At 49.3% G+C, this 22,715-nt stretch overlaps 1 protein-coding gene across 1 annotated transcript in view; it reads right to left on the reverse strand.

Moving 5' to 3' along the window:
* plxnd1 (plexin D1) overlaps nt 1–22,715 on the reverse strand; it is a 185,107-nt gene that overhangs the window by 119,299 nt on the left and 43,093 nt on the right. Inside the window, exons 6-7 of the mRNA XM_038812197.1 lie at nt 19,850–20,030; nt 5,296–5,404 (exon numbers count right to left, since the gene is read on the reverse strand). Coding sequence (XP_038668125.1) covers nt 5,296–5,404; nt 19,850–20,030 — 290 coding nt within the window. The remainder of the gene's footprint in view (nt 1–5,295; nt 5,405–19,849; nt 20,031–22,715) is intronic.

Raw genomic sequence — 22,715 nt, forward strand, 5'->3', positions numbered from 1 at the left:
CCGTGCTGGCCCCCTGTGCCGTGCTGGCCCCCTGTGCCGTGCTGGCCCCCAGTGCGGCGCAGGATCACTGCTCCTGGGGGCCGGATGACGCCGTCGTAAAACGCTCCAGTGTTTACAATGGCGTCAACACTTAGCTCCGACGACCGGAGAATCCCGCCCCCGTTTTCAATCCACATCTTGAGCCTCTGTGAGGTAAAAAAGAATGGGTGTGATGTATGCCATCACTCTGGCGGGATTGGGCCTGATAGAGCCAGCAGCCGGCTTCACAGAGATTGGGGCATCGTCGTTAAAGGCCACCCAAATCAGCACTCAAAATAACCCCCCCACCCCTACATACATTCCCCCGCCCCACCTACACAGCAGAGGGGAACTATTCGCCTTCTACCAACAACACCAACATCTGGGACCCACCCTCTGCCTCCGCACACTTTGGGCGAACCCCCACACCTCCTTACAGGCACCGGGGCACCCGCCTCCCCCCCCCTCCCCCACCACAACCATCACAGTCTCGGGGGTAACTCCCTCCCCCTCACAGCCCTCCCCAACACACAGAAGGGGATCCCCGCTCGGGGTCCACTGCTGGCATTGCTCCCAGTGCAGATTGCCGAGACTGGGCCACGGCCTGCTGAGACTGGGCCACGGCCTGCAGAGACTGGGCCGCGGCCTGCAGAGACTGGGCCACGGCCTGCAGAGACTGGGCCACGGCCTGCTGAGACTGGGCCACGGCCTGCTGAGACTGGGCCACGGCCTGCTGAGATTGGGCCACGGCCTGTTGAGACTGGGCCACTGCCTGCTGAGACTGGGCTACGGCCTGCTGAGACTGGGCCACGGCCTGCTGAGACTGGGCCACGGCCTGCTGAGACTGGGCCACGGCCTGCTGAGACTGGGCCACGGCCTGCTGAGACTGGGCCATGGCCTGCTGAGACTGGGCCATGGTGTTGAGCGCCTCTGCGATCTGCTGCTGGCTCTGGCTCATGGCTTCCTGTGAGAGGGCAGCCATATCCTGGGCCACAGACACCACCTGCACGGAAAGCCCCAGACCTTGCATACTGCTCCCCATGTCTGACACCATCACACCCATTGCCTCCGCCGTGGACGTTTGCGGTTTCGGCCTGGGTGGCACGTATGACCGGCAACACTCCCAACTCCAGCATGCGGATGGACTCCTCCACCTTCGTCTGCAGCTGCCGGAAGCCGGCCATCACCCCTTTCGATCGTCCCTTGTTCCGTGACTGCATCGGGTCTGTGGATGGGTGCGGTAACTCCAAGAACCCGGGACCGGTCTGGGCAGCAGATATTGCTTGCGTCGGGATGCCCTCCGACAGCCTGGCCCCTCGGCTGCTCCTACCTCCACCTGCTGTACCGGTACGGCTGTGTTGTGCGCACCAGTTAATGTACCAGATGCCTGATCGATAAAGTGCCCGAGGTGAGTGTCTCTGCGATGGTGGAGGCTGTAGGAGACAGCAGTGGCATAACGGCGTTCTCCTCATCCGACCCAAAGCCCGTGGTCCCCTGGAGTGGTGGTTATTGTCCATCCGTCCCCCGTATGTCAGTGTCCTGTGCGCCAGTGTCCTGGGTAGGGGTGTCCTGGGTGGGTGTGTCCTGGGTGAGTGTGTCCTGGGTGAGTGTGTCCTGGGTGAGTGTGTCCTGGGTGAGTGTGTCCTGGGTGAGTGTGTCCTGGGTGAGTGTGTCCTGGGTGAGTGTGTCCTGGGTGAGTGTGTCCTGGGTAGGTATGTCCTGGGTGGGTGTGTCCTGGGTGAGTGTGTCCTGGGTGAGTGTGTCCTGGGTGAGTGTGTCCTGGGTGAGTGTGTCCTGGGTGAGTGTGTCCTGGGTGAGTGTGTCCTGGGTGAGTGTGTCCTGGGTGAGTGTGTCCTGGGTGAGTGTGTCCTGGGTGAGTGTGTCCTGGGTGAGTGTGTCCTGGGTGAGTGTGTCCTGGGTGAGTGTGTCCTGGGTGAGTGTGTCCTGGGTGAGTGTGTCCTGGGTGAGTGTGTCCTGGGTGAGTGTGTCCTGGGTGAGTGTGTCCTGGGTGAGTGTGTCCTGGGTGAGTGTGTCCTTGGGTGAGTGTGTCCTTGGGTGAGTGTGTCCTGGGTGAGGGTGTCCTGGGTGAGGGTGCCCTGGGTAGGTGTGTCCTGGGTAGGTGTGTCCTGGGTGAGTGTGTCCTGGGTGAGTGTGTCCTGGGTGAGTGTGTCCTGGGTGAGTGTGTCCTGGGTGAGTGTGTCCTGGGTGAGTGTGTCCTGGGTGAGTGTGTCCTGGGTGAGTGTGTCCTGGGTGAGTGTGTCCTGGGTGAGTGTGTCCTGGGTGAGTGTGTCCTGGGTGAGTGTGTCCTGGGTGAGTGTGTCCTGGGTGAGTGTGTCCTGGGTGAGTGTGTCCTGGGTGAGTGTGTCCTGGGTGAGTGTGTCCTGGGTGAGTGTGTCCTGGGGTGAGTGTGTCCTGGGGTGAGTGTGTCCTGGGGTGAGTTTGTCCTGGGTGAGTGTGTCCTGGGTGAGTGTGTCCTGGGTGAGTGTGTCCTGGGTGAGTGTGTCCTGGGTGAGTGTGTCCTGGGTAGGGGTGCCCTGGGTAGGGGTGCCCTGGGTAGGGGTGCCCTGGGTAGGGGTGCCCTGGGTAGGGGTGCCCTGGGTGGGGCTGTCATGGGTGGGGCTGTCATGGGTGGGGCTGTCATGGGTGGGGCTGTCATGGGTGGGGCTGTCATGGGTGGGGCTGTCCTGGGTAGGCCTGTCCTGGGTAGGCCTGTCCTGGGTAGGCCTGTCCTGGGTAGGGGTGTCCTGGGTAGGGGTGTCCTGGGGAGGGGTGTCCTGGGGAGGGGTGTCCTGGGGAGGGGTGTCCTGGGGAGGGGTGTCCTGGGTAGGGCTGTCCTGGGTAGGGCTGTCCTGGGTAGGGCTGTCCTGGGTCAGGTGCGACGGGGGCCTGTTCCTGTGGCTGCCCCCCTCGTCGCTGGGTCTGGCCCGCCGGCGTCGCCGCACTCCCACGAGATGGGGGTGTCGTCTCCGGGTCTGTCCCTGGCCCGTGGTTGCCCTGGATCGTCCTGGGGACGTGGTATGCCTGATGGGCCGGGTCTGTCGCGGGCATGTGGCTGCCCTGGATCGTCCTGGGGGCAGCCAGCATCCGCAGGGACAAGTGTGTTGATGTTTGGTCCTGCAATACATCATGCATGGTTAGACACGCAGATGGGGATCGGGGGAAGGGAGATATGGGTGAAAGGGAATATGGGGGAAAGGGGATATGTGGAAATGGGGGAAAGGGGATATGGGGGAAAGGGGATATGGGGTAAAGGGGATATGGGGAAATGGGGGAAGGGGGATATGGGGGAAGGGGGATATGGGGAAATATGGGAAAGGGGATATGGGTGAAAGGGGATATGGGGAAATGGGGGAAAGGGGATATGGGGGAAAGGGGATATGGGGGGAAGGGGATATGGGGGGAAGGGGATATGGGTGAAAGGGGATATGGGGATGTGGGGGAAGGGGGATATGGGGGAAGGGGGATATGGGGGAAAGGGGATATGGGAGAAGGGGATATGGGGAGTATAGGGGATATGAGGGTTATGGGGAAGGGGGATATGGGGGAAGAGGGATATGGGGGAAGAGGGATATGGGGGAAGGGGATATGGGGGAAGGGGTTATGGGGGAAGGTGGATATGGGGAAGGGGGATATGGGGGAATGGGGATATGGGAGAATGGGGATATGGGGATATGGGGAGTATAGGGGATATGAGGGTTATGGGGGAAGGGAAAAGGGGGACAGGCCGTGGCGGTGGGGGGTCTCACTTGGTGGTGAGCCCCCAACCTCTGCAAGTTCCAGGGCCGTCTCCTCACGGATGGTGAGTGGTCACAGTTCAGGTGGACCCCCTCCGGTCCTCTCATGCTCCCGGTTGTCGTGAGCAGGCTTCTCCTCTGGGGGGCGGGTAGGTGGCAGGGATAAAGGGCAACAGTGTTAGGCAGAGATATACATGCGGACCAACAGTTGGGTGTATGTTGGCAGAGGTACAAAACCCATCCTGCCACTGCAGCCTGCATGGGTGGGTGCCGCACATCGGAGGTGGGGGCGTACTCACCCTGGCTGCCCTGACAAGGTCATTGACCTTCTTGTGACACCTGGACGCCTGTCCTTGCTGTTACAGCCAAGGCGCTGACGGCCTCTGCCACCTCCCTCCACAGGCACCGGCTGAGGCGTGGTGCGACCCTGCGGCCGTGTCCGGGGTACAGGGCCACCCTCCTCTGCCCCAGTGCGTCCAGGAGCACCTCGATGTCCTGCTGCTGGATCCGCAGCGGGCGGCCATTTTGGCATGTCTCCGGAGGGGGGGTCTTTTGTTGCGAATGGCGTAACGCAGCTGCTGGCTCATGCCAGGCCGGAGAATTTGCAACGTTTCGGGGGGGCTCGACGCTGGTGTGATTCTCGCTGTTTTTGGCGCCAGGTACGGGCCATCGCACCGATGATCGGAGAATCCCGCCCCTTATTGTAAACCTCAACGATCTATTCAGTGTGGGGCTGGGGAGCATGTGGTGGGAGGCTGGCTAATTATAGTAAAATACATACAAAACCATTAAAATGTGGTTGGTGCCCTTTGTTGGCATCGGGGAGGGGAGTGGAGAATTGGGAAATCATTCTCTCACATTTCCTGAATCTCTCCAGATTTTCCGACCTTGTTGGCGATCCTGCAGACCAGTAACGCAAGCTAATAATCACCCTCCCCACATCTCACAAGGTTAACGAATAGAGTCCAGGCGCATTCACATTCTTCAGTCACTCCAAACCCAATCCCAGTCTCCAATCCCAGTCTCCAATCTCATTCCCAATTTGAATCCAGTTCAATGATTGGTGGAATTGCTCTGCTCTGGGTTCAGTGATTGGAGGAATTGCTCTGCTCTGGGTTCAGTGATTGGAGGAATTGCTCTGCTCTGGGTTCTGTGATTGGAGGAATTGCTCTGCTCTGGGTTCAGTGATTGGAGGAATTGCTCTGCTCGGGGTTCAGTGATTGGAGGAATTGCTCTGCTCGGGGTTCAGTGATTGGAGGAATTGCTCTGCTCTGGGTTCAGTGATTGGAGGAATTGCTCTGCTCTGGGTTCAGTGATTGGAGGAATTGCTCTGCTCGGGGTTCAGTGATTGGAGGAATTGCTCTGCTCGGGGTTCAGTGATTGGAGGAATTGCTCTGCTCTGGGTTCAGTGATTGGAGGAATTGCTCTGCTCTGGGTTCAGTGATTGGAGGAATTGCTCTGCTCTGGGTTCTGTGATTGGAGGCACAGCTCTTCTCTGGGTCTATGGGAGGAGATGGATAGGTGGGAACCAACTTTTACTTACGCTCTCCTTGTATGAAGCTGTCCAGTTCTCTCACAATCGTAGATGGTTACACTCCCCCAAACGATCAATTGATTCAAAACCTCAATCGCAACCGTCAAAACACTGTGATCTAAATATTAAATAACCAGCATTAACCAGGACAGTGTGTGATCTAAATATTAAATAACCAGCATTAACCACGACACTGTGTGATCTAAATATTAAATAACCAGCATTAACCAGGACACTGTGTGATCTAAATATTCAATAACCAGCATTAACCAGGACACTGTGTGATCTAAATATTAAATAACCAGCATTAACCAGGACACTGTGTGATCTAAATATTAAATAACCAGCATTAACCAGGACACTGTGTGATCTAAATATTAAATAACCAGCATTAACCAGGACACTGTGTGATCTAAATATTAAATAACCAGCATTAACCAGGACACTGTGTGATCTAAATATTAAATAACCAGCATTAACCAGGACAGTGTGATCTAAATATTAAATAACCAGCATTAACAAGGACCCTGTGAGATCTAAATATTAAATAACCAGCATTAACCAGGACACTGTGTGATCTAAATATTAAATAACCAGCATTAACCAGGACAGAGTGTGATCTAAATATTAAATAACCAGCATTAACCAGGACCCTGTGTGATCTAAATATTAAATAACCAGCATTAACCAGGACAGAGTGTGATCTAAATATTAAATAACCAGCATTAACCAGGACAGAGTGTGATCTAAACATTAAATAACCAGCATTAACCAGGACACTGTGATCTAAATATTAAATAACCAGCATTAACCAGGACAGAGTGTGATCTAAATATTAAATAATCAGCATTAACCAGGACACTGTGTGATCTAAATATTAAATAACCAGCATTAACCACGACACTGTGTGATCTAAATAGTAAATAACCAGCATTAACCAGGACAGTGTGATCTAAATATTAAATAATCAGCATTAACCAGGACACTGTGTGATCTGAATATTAAATAACCAGCATTAACCAGGACAGTGTGTGATCTAAATATTAAATAACCAGCATTAACCACGACACTATGTGATCTAAATATTAAATAACCAGCATTAACCACGACACTATGTGATCTAAATTTTAAATAACCAGCATTAACCAGGACAGTGTGATCTAAATATTAAATAACCAGTGTTAACCAGGACACTGTGTGATCTAAATATTAAATAATCAGCATTAACCAGGGCACTGTGTGATCTCAATATTAAATAACCAGCATTAACCAGGACAGTGTGATCTAAATATTAAATAACCAGCATTAACCACGACACTATGTGATCTAAATTTTAAATAACCAGCATTAACCAGGACAGTGTTGTAGCCATGCTGGCCACGCAAAATGGACACTGAGCCAAACTAAAATGGAAGGCTGCTGAGAAACAGACAGTTCAGCCAGAACAGCAGTCTGCAAAGAGCAGTTTGCATTCTGCAGCAGCAGAAACCAGTTTGGGCTCAGGTGAAAAGACCTTAGCTAGGTGCAAATGGCAAAACGCTTTGCATGCTAATGAGGCCATCAGACTTGAACACCCACACAATAGATACATTTGGTTCTGAATGGACACATTCCAATCAAGACCCAGACATCGAGGCACCAGAAACCTCCGAACAAAAGGACATAAGAAACGCCCCCCTCCATCACGGAGACCCCCTCGCATTGGGGAATTAATCCAGTATCGATAAGAAATTGATCCAATAGGTAGAGCCCGCCCGAGAAGAGGGAAGGACAACGGAACCCCTATAAAAGATAGGGACCTCGTGTTGTCCGGTCTGTTAAACCCGTGCTCCGGCCCCGACTGACACCTGGTATCCTGACTCCAGCCGTTGAGCACCAGCCGCCGAAACCGTAAGTTCAACGCTCGCTACGCGATCCAAGCCCGCTAGACTCCCAAGTGCCAGAACGCTTGCTGAAGGCTGCAGACAAAACCAGGACGAAGGCCTCGTTCTCTGACCTTGCCTGTTCCTGTTAGATAAGTATTCTGTTTGCTTATGTTTAGTTGCAGCTTAGTCTCTTAGTGTGTGTGCATGAGTATTTATTATTAACTGTATAATAAATATTGATCGTTTGAACTTTACTAATCGGTGTATAGCTTTTATTCGTTTGAACCCTTGAGGACCTGTGTTTATTACTTTGAATTTGACCTTGGAATACTTGTGACGTTGCCTATACGGCAACTGGCGACTCCAGAGCTAAATAATTACATAGAACAGAGCCTAGCAGTGTTAAGCACACGTCGAACTCGGAGGCGTGTTAATACACTCCAATAAACGCGTTTTACGCCCATAGTAAAACGTGCAACATTTAGTGGCGACTCCGCCGGGACCCTGTTGTAAGTGGAAACACCACAGTGTCCAGGACCCTGAAATTTGAATTAGAAGTCCAAATTGCAGAGAAAGAAAGAGATCACAAGTATTCAAGGTGTTCAAAATAATAAGCGAAATTCGGAAGTGTGTTTTAGTGCATGCGTACTAACAGGGCTGTAAGGTAAAACTGAAAGCTTTTTGTTGCGACAAACTTTCGGTAGTTTTGTGATCGGAAAATAGCGTAAGCCGTACCCTTTTTACGAAACACCACCCCAGCAACCCCCTGTTCCAAATTATAAAAAGAGAGTCAGAGGAAATGGCCATGCAGGCAATGGAACGTCTGATGGACCCAGAAAAGTTTGTGGTCGCAGCGACCAGCAGCAGTAGCAGAGTAGGCCAGTGTCCCACGTGGGAGCTGGAACTCCGCAAATATTTGCAGGGAAAGGGATGGCCCCTTTGGAAAGAGTTTTGTGCAAATGAGGAGACAGGTCCCGGAAGTATAGGTCATACTTGGTGGGAGAACCTCTCTCAGATACACAAAAAGAGTTTAAGTAAAGCACGCAAGCCGATGGCGATTGTGTCCTGCTTGGCACAGTTGCGAGGCGCAGAGGAGGTCATCAGGACGCTCCGGGCAGATTTAGAGGAAAGGAACCGAATGAGTAAGGTCGATGTCAGGGACATCGAGAAAGAAAACCTGGATCTTAAAGGGAAGTTGGCAGAGAAGGGTAGAGAGGTGGATGATGCCAAGAGGGCTCACCAGTCTTGTCTAGCTCATCTGAACAGTTCCCAGACCCAGTATGAGAAAGCCTATCAGGACGTGCAACGTGCCGTTCTGATAAGACAGGAATCGGAAAAAGCAGGTGGAGGCATTGCAGAGGCAATGTTCCGATCTCAAAGCAGCTTTGAGAGCACTCCACGCTGCAACGACCGAACAAAGACAAAGCACAGTTGACCACGCGAAATGCAGGAAACAGATTGCGGAATTGCAATCTCTGCTTTCGGTGCAGAATGGCTTCCAAAGCACCTTTGGAGCTCAGTTAGATGGGGAAAATGCCCCAGATTGGCAGGAATTAAGCGAGACAGCGCAGCGTTATGTTCAGGGAACATGTGCGCCCGCAGCTCAGCAGAAACGACAGGCACCCCAACCCCCCACAGCTCAGACCATAACCGCACCCATGAATCCCGTAACCACACAGAGGAAAGCCGAATCAGAAGGCGCCCCAGACATAACTTACACCACCCCTTTAACAGTAACCCAGCTAAGGGACGCTTGTGAAAAGATCACTCCGTTCCTCCCCACCGCAGACCCCCACCAGTTCTTCGCTAAAGTAAAACAGCAGGCTACCATGTACGGCCTGGATGAGAGAGAGCAGGTTAAGCTCACCGTGCTGAGCTTAGACCAGAGTGTAGTGGCAGCCCTCCCCGACCCACAGAACGTGGCAGGAGGCAGCCTAGAGGAGATGCACACTGCCATTTTAGATGCCATAGGGTACAATAGAGGTGACCCCGTAGAAGGATTGAATAAGTGTAGGCAGAAGAGATCCGAACACCCCACAGCATTCGCAGGAAGGCTGTGGATTCATTTCAGCGCAGTTTTCGGACAGCTAGATAGAGCGCATTTAACCCGCGAAAACATGGTTAAGTGGACGCGCACAATTATCTCACACGCAACAGAAGCAGGACAGAGCGCTTGCAATAATTACGACCCCTCAGAAGAGGCCCATAACGAAAAATGGGTCCTGAAAAGATTGTCCCGCGCTTGGGAGCAATCGCTTCAGGCAAAAGGAAAAGTTAGATCCCCAGAAGAGGCTCAGGCTGCTGCAGATATCCAAGCAGTCAGAGAGCACCAGAAGCCCGCATGGGTAAATGAAGGCAAGAGCAGCCCTCAACAGAAAGGACAGGAATGCTATAACTGTGGACAGTTAGGGCATTGGGCAAAAGAGTGTAATGCACCCCAGCGATCTCAGAGAGGCCAGCAGACAGGCACTCTGAACCGCAACAAGGCAAAATCCATCCACAATGTAGCAGTACAGTCAGGACCCACCAATGTGGACGAGACGAACTGACGGTGTTCGGGCTCCCCCACTTGGGTCTGTGACACACTATGGGACTCATCAGGGAGGCCCGTAGTCACGGCAAAAGTCAAAGGGAAGCCCATAGAGTTACTGTGGGACACAGGAGGATCCCGCACCACCATTAACTCCACAACCACGGCACACTCAGACACGTGGCCGACCACCTCCACCATCACACTTAGCGGGTTCACCGGACACTCGCAGCAGGGACATATCACAGCACCCGTAGCGATCCAGCTAGGGAACATTAGCACAAGACACCCCGTAGTTTTAGTAAATCTTCCCCGGACAGCAGAGCACATCCTGGGGATAGATTTCATGAACGCTCACAGCTTGTCGTTCGACCCAGTGAACCAGTGTGTCTGGCGAATGGCGAGATCAGACAGAGCCCCAGCCACCCTCACAGTAGGAGACTACGCTAATCGGATTAGCGCAGTGGGAGAGTACTCATTCGACCTGACTACACTCCACACCGACAGACAAATTAAGGCCCTACTAAACAAACACAGGACAGCATTTGCAAGTCACCGTCATGACTGTGGTAGAATGACTGGACAAGTTCATGTTACCGGACAGGACCCCCGACCGCAAAAGCAGTATAGATTTCCCCTCGAGGCAGAGGTGGAAATAGAAAAAGTTATAGGCAGCTTGTTGGAACAAGGTGTACTGAGAACGGTAGCCTCCACCAACAATGCCCCTATTTGGCCAGTGAGGAAGCCCGATGGATCATGGCGTCTGACCATCGATTATCGGGAACTCAACAAAGTAACCCCCGCAGTAGCCCCAACGGTAGCTACTAGTCCCGAGACCATGCTCAAGCAGGGTCTCAACGCCAAGTACTTCACGGTATTGGACATCAGTAATGGATTCTGGTCAATACCATTGGCAAAAGCGTGCCAATACAAATTCGCATTCACTTTTAAAACACAGCAGTATACGTGGACATGCCTCCCACAGGGATTCCACAATTCCCCCTCCATTTTCCACCGACAGCTGGCAAGTGGATTAGAGAAATTTTCCCGACCCGATTGTCTGGTACAGTATGTAGACGACCTACTACTGCAGACAGACACAAAGGCAGAGCACATTTCGCTTCTGGCCGAACTCCTGGAACTCTTAACTGAAATTGGCTGTAAAGTTAACCCGAAAAAGGCCCAAATATTGGAAAGTAAAGTGATGTATTTGGGATCAGTCATCACGCACGGCAAACGCGAGATCGAATTCAAAAGAATTGATTCGATCGTCAAATTGCCCCTTCCCCAGAATGTATCAGCCCTCCGGTCGTTTTTAGGACTGGTTGGCTATTGTCGGAACCACATCGACGGATTCGCGACAAAAGCCGCCCCACTTTCAGACCTCCTTAAGAAAGGAGCCCCCTGGGAATGGCTTCCGCAGCATACAGGCGCTGTGGAAGAGTTGAAACGAGCCCTTAGTGCAGCACCCGCGCTGCTAGTCCCCGACCAACTTTCACCGTACGCAATAGAGGTAGCTAGCACCGATCTGACCCTCTCGGCCGTGTTGCTTCAGGAACGGCACGAGCAGCTAAGACCAGTGGCTTATGCCTCCCGACTGTTAGACCCAGTAGAACAAGGATTTTCGGCCTGTGAGAGGCACCTCCTTGCTGTCTTCTGGGCAGTGCAGTATTTCTCATGCATCACCGGACTCAACCCCATTACTATTCTGACCGAACACACACCCACACAGCTACTACTAGACGGTCGACTGAAGGACGGTTCAGTTAGCCAGATTAGGGCAGCTAGGTGGACCCTACTTTTACAAGGACGGGACATTACAGTGAAACGGACACGCACCCACACATACTTAGCCGACAACCTCCAATACCCCGGACAGCCCCATGACTGTGAAATTGTAGCTCCCCTGCATAACACAGGACCCTTTTTAGCCAAACACCCCCCAGGAAGATAGGGAACCCGAAACAAAGCCCCCAGCCCACAGACACGTGTGGACCCTTGAGGATTTATGTAGACGGTTCCTCCACAGTTTTAAATGGTGAGCGTATCACAGGATGCGGCATCTATGTAGAGGACGCGCAGGGGCGCGCTCTCGAAGAGATAGCTCTTAAGTTACCAGGTCACTTAGGCGCGCAGGCAGCAGAGCTAGCAGCCATAGCGTACATAGTGGACCACCCCGATTCTTTCCCCAGCCCAGCAGACATATATTCAGACAGCTTATATGTCTGTAACAGTTTAACAGATTTTCTGCCCCTGTGGAGGACACGAGGTTTTGTCTCCGCAGACGGAAAACCCCTTCCATCAGCCCCCTTACTCCAGCATATCCTAGAGAAAGCGAAGGACAGGACCTTCGGCATAATAAAAGTAAGAAGCCACCATAGGTCATCACCCCCTGGGAATGTAAAAGCCGACGCGTTGGCTAAGGCAGGTTCCAGGAGAGGACACTTATGGACCCCCCCAGCTAGCGCACCAGCTAGCGCCCCTGTGAGCGCAGTCCAAGTCTCACAGACTGATATTAAAGATCTCGTGGCAGCACAAAAACAGGACGGAGACCTCAGGGAGGTTTTCAAGGGCAATTTTGTGCCTGCTTACGAGCACTTTAAACACGCACTGACCACACATGAGGGTGTGATCATTAAGGACCAACTTTATGTGGTCCCACAGCAGGACAGGAATCAGATGATTGCCTTGTTCCATGACGGACACGGGCATCAGGGAATTGATGCAACAACGAGGCACCTCAGGCAACTCTGTTGGTGGCCTAATCTCAGGAATGATGTAACGCACTACATAGAGAATTGCCTGATTTGTGCTCAGAATAACCCGGAGCGGTATTCTAAGAAAGCACAACTTCGGCATACTCGACCAGTTAACGGCCCTTGGACAAACCTCCAGATCGACTTTATAGGTCCATTGCCCCCTTGTCGGAATGGCTATAAATACGTTCTGGTGGTGATAGATACCTTTACCAAATGGGTAGAGGCATTTCCCTCACGAACAAACACAGCTAAGACAGCTGCAAAGATCCTGACCCACCACATCTTCACGAGATGGGGTTTACCCCGAAGTATCGATTCGGACCAGGGATCTCACTTTACAGGACGGGTCATGAGGAACGTCCTGACAATATTCGGAATCAAACAGAACTTCCACATTGCGTATCATCCACAGTCCAGCGGGATTGTGGAGCGCATGAATCGGACCCTAAAAACTACCCTTAGGAAAATGGTTCAAGAGAACAATTCCACATGGGATTCAGTGCTCCCATTTGCACTTATGTTCATAAGGAACACTGTCTCCACATCTACAGGATACACACCACATACACTCATGACCGGACGCCCTATGAAAGGTATAGAATTCCTTTTAGGACTGGACATGACAAGCCCCGAAGTGACGGCCCTCACACATGAAAAGGCAGTTAAAGATCTAGTTGAGACTGTGAGGTCTGCACAGCTCGCAGCCGCAGTCCAGCTAGGGAAACGCCGACAGCAACGGACTGCCTGTTTCAATAAGACCGTACACACCACAGAATTCCAGGTTGGGCAACAGGTAATGTTATCTGTTTATAACCCCAGCAGTTTTTTGGCTCCAAAATATTCCGGTCCCTACTCAATTTCGGACAAAATTAGCCCCTCCGTTTACAGAATAAAGTATCCTAATGGGAAGACCGCGTGGTTCCATATAAACCAGTTAAAGGCATATGGAACACAGGCCAACCATGCTCACCATGTCCTGCTGGATGCAGCAGAACACTTCACCCCGCCCACCAGAGACACTTTTCCACCATCCCCCTCACAGACCAGTTCATCCACGGACTCGCCCACGACTCCGCCCCCAGACCACAACAGACCACGCCCCGACACGCCCACAAGCTGCCACAGCAGAGACAGTAGGACAGACACTGACTCTGAAGACAGCGACACCACACAGCCATACAGCCCACACTGCACCAACTACGACCCCGACTCCAGTGACCCCATGGAAGTCACTTACCTCAAAAACCCCGAACCACCACCCGACCCCGACTACCCCGACAACACACTCGACGCCACACAATGGCACAGGGACAACTCATACAGACTTGTCCGCAATGACGAGAGTGACCCCCGGTCACACAACTCCAAAATAGCATGCCTGATCCACACAAGGGTGTGGGATCCGGGAGAGCAGGACGACACGGTGTCTGACTCCCGACACGGCAACCCCTTTGTGACCCTGTTCACAGAGGCAGAATCAAAGTGAGGTGTCCAGATGATGCAAGATAGGAATCGTTTGAGGGAAACGATGTCCTTTCTGATGGAACCTGCACGTATGTTTGTCTTCGTTTTATGTTTGTTTGTTTTCAGGAATGTAAATGTTTCAGCTGGAGGATGGACATCTTCTTTTCAGCTGAAAAGATTGTGACCACCTCACATACACGTTAGCTTGTCTGCCGAAACTTTTGAGAACTTCGGTTTGATTGGAGATCCTTTCCAAAGTTGTAAGGCCACACGCCAAATAGCTTGTCCGCAGATATTTCTGAGAACTTCAGTTGTATCCTCTGGTGAACCGACACGGTTCACGACTTGTTCCCTGTTTTCAGAACGGAGCATCTTGGCTCCCTTGGTTTTTTAGGTGCCCCTCTATTCGGCGAAATAGAGACTGCAAGTCATGGTAAACACATTCGTACCCGTTTCTTTCCAGGTTACTCAGGCAGTGGACAAACGGCACTGAGGACCCGCCCTGTCTGAGAACCAACCCTTGGTCAGCCAAGCTCGGGTATGGCACAGCACGCCCTACCCGGGGATCCCATCCAACTCGTACCCGTAGCGGCCCATACGCAACTCATTCGGATGTTTATTTCCAAGTTTGTTTTCATTTTAGGTTAGGTAGCCCTTCGGCCGCCATCCCACATGCTATTTACATCCGGGAACATTCGGATGGTAAATCAGCAAAGCCGGCGAGACGGCTCGCAGAAGGAAGGATTGTTAGGTGTATGCTGGTCTTTAAATTCGCTTTTTGAAAAAAAAATGAGGGGAGTCACAGGGTGTGACTTAGCCAGTCATTTTAAAGGGTCAATTGGGTTTTGAAAGACAGATGCACTAACAAGTAAAGGTCTTAAACTGTGTATTGACAGATACTGTGCTTGATCCCAAAGGTTTCAAAGGACGAGACAGAGGTCGAAGCCAGGATTGTCAATACCGGAGGAAGAAGGAAGAGAAAGAAGAAGAACAGCAAAATGATGGAAGCCCACTTATTACTATTTAATGTCATATGTATATGTGTGGAAACAAGACACGTTTCCCCCACAACCCCCACCGTAAATGTTTCCATTACAGCAAACCCCCAGTGCTCAGCTCTGATCAGCGAGGTTCAGACCTGGTGTACTAAATTCATGACGTGGTACTCCATGTCCTACATAATCGAATCACTGTTGGTGATCGCGATCCTCACCATCCTAGTGCAGACCCTCAGGTTGAGGAAATGGAAGAGGAGAGCCTCTCGTTCCAGCACCTCACCCATCTATAGAGTGCAATCCCCCATCTTCGGATTCCACCAAACCCCTCAACCCCTCACTGATTACAACACTCTGTAAATAAAATTCAGCCATGTATTATATTGTTCCATACTCGACTGCCGAGTTGGGAAGTGTGATGTTGTGGTGTGAATGGTTAAGGTTTTAGAGTGATTAAATGTTTAAGTTAAGGTTAAGGTTAATAGTGATAGGTAGAGGTTCCCAATTGTAGTAATGCATGTCCCTTTTGACATAGGGCCAAGTAGAGATGTTAGTTAAATTTTTTTTCTCTTCTTCCCATAGTTTAGAACAGAGTAGAACAGGAACTGGCAAGAGGTCAGAACACAAGGAGGCAAAGCACATAGGTGATCCTTCACAATAGTATGATTGTGAGGATCACAAGGAGGGAATGTAGCCATGCTGGCCACGCAAAATGGACACTGAGCCAAACTAAAATGGAAGGCTGCTGAGAAACAGACAGTTCAGCCAGAACAGCAGTCTGCAAAGAGCAGTTTGCATTCTGCAGCAGCAGAAACCAGTTTGGGCTCAGGTGAAAAGACCTTAGCTAGGTGCAAATGGCAAAACGCTTTGCATGCTAATGAGGCCATCAGACTTGAACTCCCACACAATAGATACATTTGGTTCTGAATGGACACATTCCAATCAAGACCCAGACATCGAGGCACCAGAAACCTCCGAACAAAAGGACATAAGAAACGCCCCCTCCATCACGGAGACCCCCTCGCATTGGGGAATTAATCCAGTATCGATAAGAAATTGATCCAATAGGTAGAGCCCGCCCGAGAAGAGGGAAGGACAACGGAACCCCTATAAAAGATAGGGACCTCGTGTTGTCCGGTCTGTTAAACCTGTGCTCCGGCCCCGACTGACACCTGGTATCCTGACTCCAGCCGTTGAGCACCAGCCGCCGAAACCGTAAGTTCAACGCTCGCTACGCGATCCAAGCCCGCTAGACTCCCAAGTGCCAGAACGCTTGCTGAAGGCTGCAGACAAAACCAGGACGAAGGCCTCGTTCTCTGACCTTGCCTGTTCCTGTTAGATAAGTATTCTGTTTGCTTATGTTTAGTTGTAGCTTAGTCTCTTAGTGTGTGTGCATGAGTATTTATTATTAACTGTATAATAAATATTGATCGTTTGAACTTGACTAATCGGTGTATCGTCTTTATTACTTTGAATTTGACCTTGGAATACTTGTGACGTTGCCTATACGGCAACTGGCGACTCCAGAGCTAAATAATTACATAGAACAGAGCCTAGCAGTGTTAAGCACACGTCGAACTCGGAGGCGTGTTAATACACTCCAATAAACGCGTTTTACGCCCATAGTAAAACGTGCAACAGTGTGATCTAAATATTAAATAACCAGCATTAACCACGACACTATGTGATCTAAATTTTAAATAACCAGCATTAACCAGGACAGTGTGATCTAAATATTAAATAACCAGCATTAACCACGACACTATGTGATCTAAATTTTAAATAACCAGCATTAACCAGGACAGTGTGATCTAAATATTAAATAACCAGCGTTAACCAGGACTCTGTGTGATCTAAATATTAAATAATCAGCATTAACCAGGACACTGTGTGATCTAAATATTAAATAATCAGCATTAACCAGGACACTGTGATCTAAATATTAAATAACCAGCATTAACCAGGGCACTGTGTGATCTGAATATTAAATAACCAGCATTAACCAGGACACTGTGTGATCTAAATATTAAATAATCAGCATTAACCAGGACTCTGTGTGATCTAAATATTAAATAACCAGCATTAACCACGACACTGTGTGATCTAAATATTAAATAACCAGCATTAACCAGGGCACTGTGTGATCTGAATATTAAATAACCAGCATTAACCAGGACAGTGTGTGATCTAAATATTAAATAACCAGCATTAACCAGGACACTGTGTGATCTAAATATTAAATAACCAGCATTAACCAGGACACCCTGATCTAAATATTCAATAACCAGCATTAACCAGGACACTGTGTGATCTAAATATTAAATAACCAGCATTAACCAGGACACCCTGATCTAAATATTCAATAACCAGCATTAACCAGGACACTGTGTGATCTAAATATTAAATAACCAGCATTAACCAGGGCACTGTGTGATCTAAATATTAAATAACCAGCATTAACCAGGACACTGTGATCTAAATATTAAATAACCAGCATTAACCAGGACACTGTGATCTAAATATTAAATAACCAGCATTAACCAGGACACTGTGTGATCTAAATATTAAATAACCAGCATTAACAAGGACACTGTGTGATCTAAATATTAAATAACCAGCATTAACCAGGACAGAGTGTGATCTAAACATTAAATAACCAGCATTAACAAGGACACTGTGTGATCTAAATATTAAATAACCAGCATTAACCAGGACAGAGTGTGATCTAAACATTAAATAACCAGCATTAACCAGGACACTGTGATCTAAATATTAAATAACCAGCATTAACCAGGACAGAGTGTGATCTAAATATTAAATAACCAGCATTAACCAGGACACTGTGTGATCTAAATATTAAATAACCAGCATTAACCACGACACTGTGTGATCTAAATAGTAAATAACCAGCATTAACCAGGACAGTGTGATCTAAATATTAAATAATCAGCATTAACCAGGACACTGTGTGATCTGAATATTAAATAACCAGCATTAACCAGGACAGTGTGTGATCTAAATATTAAATAACCAGCATTAACCACGACACTATGTGATCTAAATATTAAATAACCAGCATTAACCACGACACTATGTGATCTAAATTTTAAATAACCAGCATTAACCAGGACAGTGTGATCTAAATATTAAATAACCAGTGTTAACCAGGACACTGTGTGATCTAAATATTAAATAATCAGCATTAACCAGGGCACTGTGTGATCTGAATATTAAATAACCAGCATTAACCAGGACAGTGTGATCTAAATATTAAATAACCAGCATTAACCACGACACTATGTGATCTAAATTTTAAATAACCAGCATTAACCAGGACAGTGTGATCTAAATATTAAATAACCAGCATTAACCACGACACTATGTGATCTAAATTTTAAATAACCAGCATTAACCAGGACAGTGTGATCTAAATATTAAATAACCAGCATTAACCACGACACTATGTGATCTAAATTTTAAATAACCAGCATTAACCAGGACAGTGTGATCTAAATATTAAATAACCAGCGTTAACCAGGACTCTGTGTGATCTAAATATTAAATAATCAGCATTAACCAGGACACTGTGTGATCTAAATATTAAATAATCAGCATTAACCAGGACACTGTGATCTAAATATTAAATAACCAGCATTAACCAGGGCACTGTGTGATCTGAATATTAAATAACCAGCATTAACCAGGACACTGTGTGATCTAAATATTAAATAATCAGCATTAACCAGGACTCTGTGTGATCTAAATATTAAATAACCAGCATTAACCACGACACTGTGTGATCTAAATATTAAATAACCAGCATTAACCAGGGCACTGTGTGATCTGAATATTAAATAACCAGCATTAACCAGGACAGTGTGTGATCTAAATATTAAATAACCAGCATTAACCAGGACACTGTGTGATCTAAATATTAAATAACCAGCATTAACCAGGACACCCTGATCTAAATATTCAATAACCAGCATTAACCAGGACACTGTGTGATCTAAATATTAAATAACCAGCATTAACCAGGACACCCTGATCTAAATATTCAATAACCAGCATTAACCAGGACACTGTGTGATCTAAATATTAAATAACCAGCATTAACCAGGGCACTGTGTGATCTAAATATTAAATAACCAGCATTAACCAGGACACTGTGATCTAAATATTAAATAACCAGCATTAACCAGGACACTGTGATCTAAATATTAAATAACCAGCATTAACCAGGACACTGTGTGATCTAAATATTAAATAACCAGCATTAACAAGGACACTGTGTGATCTAAATATTAAATAACCAGCATTAACCACGACACAATGTGATCTAAATATTAAATAACCAGCATTAACCAGGACACTGTGTGATCTAAATATTAAATAACCAGCGTTAACCACGACACAATGTGATCTAAATATTAAATAACCAGCATTAACCAGGACACTGTGATCTAAATATTAAATAACCAGCATTAACAAGGACACTGTGTGATCTAAATATTAAATAACCAGCATTAACCAGGACAGTATGTGATCTAAATATTAAATAACCAGCATTAACCAGGGCACTGTGTGATCTAAATATTAAATAACCAGCATTAACCAGGACACCCTGATCTAAATATTAAATAACCAGCATTAACCAGGACAGTGTGATCTAAATATTAAATAACCAGCATTAACCACGACACCCTGATCTAAATATTAAATAATCAGCGTTATCCTGCACACTGTGATCAGCTGGGTGGGGGTAGGGTGCGGTCGAGAGAGACAGGATAAACAACATTATACCCCAGGGGGTTTATTCAATTGTGCCTCAGGAAGAATCATCACCATTTTTCTAAAGTCTTGCACAGGTCCTCACCAGCCCCACACTACCTCTATTCATCAGCACAAATTGGTTAACTCTCGCACTCACAGACAGATGAGCCCCCGTACCTTTATCTAGCAGGAAGGTTGAGTATTTGTTCTTCTGTAGAAATGGGCAGTGCACCAACTGGGATTGACCCGATTTATTTTCATATACGGTGGCTTGGGTCTTATTCCCATTCCCATAAACACAATGAACTTTTCTCCCAATTAGCTGTGGGACATTCCCGTTGATGGTGATTCCGATGTTCTGTGGTAAGATGAAGAGTGCATTTAGCAGCAGTGAGATATAACACAACTACAACACATGTATACGCAGCAACCCCAATACAGTCAAATCGGCCACGGTGCTTCCTAGGAGCAAACAGTATCTCACATCAAGTCACTGATGAGACCATCAATTCACACGACACGTGGTTAGAAGTGAACAGTGGTTTTAATCGTCTTACAACAGAGCCTGCCTGTGACACGATGAACTCCAGATGAACTACAGGCAGGCTCTCAGCATCAACCTTTATACTTCCAGTTAGGGGGGAGGAGCCGTGGGCGGAGCCAAGGGTGGAGCCCAGTACAAACTCCCGTACACTCCCAGTGCATCTCCCCTAGTGGCAGAGCAGTGCAACTGCTCGTGTGCCGAGCTTACAGAGACATAGGTATTACATGTGTAATACAGTGTGAATTACGCTACTGTGATTCACCACATTCACCCCCTGTAAAAAAATCAAGTCCGGCGGGGGTGGTGGCTTACAGATTGAGATGGTCCGGTGGTCGGGTTGTCCGCTGTGATCGGCGGAGCACCGGGGTTGCAGCCCCTTATGGTGGCTGGATGAGCACCGTCGGTTGGGGTATGATGGCGGACTCCAGGTCGATTCCGCCCGAGCTTCGTACCCGTCTGGTTCGACTGGGGACTGGGGGCGCTGGGAGCTAGCTGGCGCGGGCGCGCAAAAAGAATGTAGCGAACTGGTAGGTGCGGGGGCGTGGGGGGCGATGGGTGGGATGTAGTGTGAGGGGTACCTCGGCGGTGGTAGTGTTGGATCCTGCAGGTGCTAGGTCCCGGAGGGATACAGTGTCCTGACAGGCGTACTGGGGTTTGAATGCAGTAGGAGCACTTTTTCTATGAGTGGGTCAGTTTTGTGCGCCCTGACGTGCTTCCGGAGGAGTACTGGGCCCGGTGTCTTCAACCATGCCAGGAGCGAAACGCCCGTGGTAGTGCCCCTGGAAAAAGTAAAGAGCCGCTCGTGAAGGGTCTGGTTGGTAGCGGTACATAAGAGGGACCTAATAGCGTGGAGCGCGTCGGGGAGGACTTCTTGCCAATGGGAGAATGGGAGATTCCTGGACCGGAGGGTCAGTAGGACGGTCTTCCAGACCGTCGCATTCTCCCTCTCCACCTGCCCGTTCCCCCTGGGGTTATCGCTGGTAGTCCTGCTCGAGGTGATGCCCCTGCCGAGCAGGTACTGACGCAGCTCATCACTCATAAAGGACGAACCCCGGTCGCTGTGTACATAGCTGGGGAAACCAAACAGGGTGAAGATACTATGCAGGGCCCTAATGACTGTGTGGGAGGTCATATCAGGGCACAGGATAGCAAAGGGAAAACGGGAGAACTCGTCTATGACGTTCAGGAAGTACACATTCCTGTTAGTCGAGGGGAGTGGCCCTTTGAAATCGATAGCGAGGCGTTCAAAGGTCCTAGAAGCCTTGACCAGGTGGGCCCTGCCTGGTCTGTAGAAGTGCACTCCACGCAGATCGGGCAATCCCTGGTGATGGCTTTTACCTCCTCGGTGGAGAAAGGCAGATTTCGGGCTTTAATGTAGTGGGCGAGCCGGGTGACCCCCGGGTGGCAGATGTCATTGTGGATGGTTTTTAAGCGATCGCTCTGTGCGCTGGCACACGTCCCGCGGGACAGGGCATCTGGGGGCTCGTTCAGCTTCCCCGGTCGATAGATAATATCGTAATTGTAGGTGGAGAGTTTGATCCTCCACCTCAGAATTTTATCATTTTTAATTGTGCCCCTTTACGAGTTGTCAAACATGAAGGCAACTGATCTTTGGTCGGTGATGAGGGTGAACCTTCTACCTGCGAGGTAGTGCCTCCAGTGACGGATAGCCTCCACAATGGCTTGTGCTTCCTTTTCGACTGAGGAGTGTCGGAGTTCCGAAGCGGAGAGGGTTCGGGAGAAAAATGCGACTGGTCTCCCTGCCTAATTTAGTGTGGCTGCTAGAGCGACCTCTGAGGCATCGCTCTCAACCTGGAAAGGGACGGATTCATCCACCGCCCGCATGGCAGCCTTGGCGATGTCCTCCTTGATGCAGTTGAAGGCCTAGCGTGCCTCAGCTGACAGGGGAAAAAGTGTGGCCTTAAAGAGTGGGCGGGCTTTGTCCGCATATTGGGGGACTCACTGGGCATAATACGAAAAGAATCCCAAGCACCGTTTGAGGGCCTTGGGACAATGAGGGAAAGGGAGTTCTAAGCGAATACGGTCCGGGTCGGGACCCAGGACTCCATTTTCCACGACATAGCCGAGGATGGCTCGTCTGGTCATGCGGAAAATGCATTTCTCCTTGTTGTAAGTGAGGTTAAGCTTCTGGGCCATCTGGAGAAATCGGTTGAGGTTGGCATCGTGGTCCTGCTGGTCATATCCGCAGATGGTGACGTTATCCAAGTACGGAAACGTGGCCCGCAGCTCATACTGGTCCACCATTCGGTCCATTGCTCGTTGGAACACTGAAACTCCATTCGTGACGCCAAAGGGGACCCGGAGGAAGTGGAAGAGGCGGCCATTGGCCTCAAACGCCGTGAAGTGGCGGTCCTCCGGGCGGATTGGGAGTTGGTGGTATGCAGACTTCAAATCCACCGTGGAAAAAATCCGAAACTGAGCAATCTGATTCACCATGTCTGCAATCCTGGGGAGGGGGTACGCGTCGAGGAGCGTAAA

The sequence above is a fragment of the Scyliorhinus canicula genome, chromosome 11 (genome assembly GCF_902713615.1).
Source record: "Scyliorhinus canicula chromosome 11, sScyCan1.1, whole genome shotgun sequence".
Lineage (NCBI taxonomy): Eukaryota > Metazoa > Chordata > Chondrichthyes > Carcharhiniformes > Scyliorhinidae > Scyliorhinus > Scyliorhinus canicula.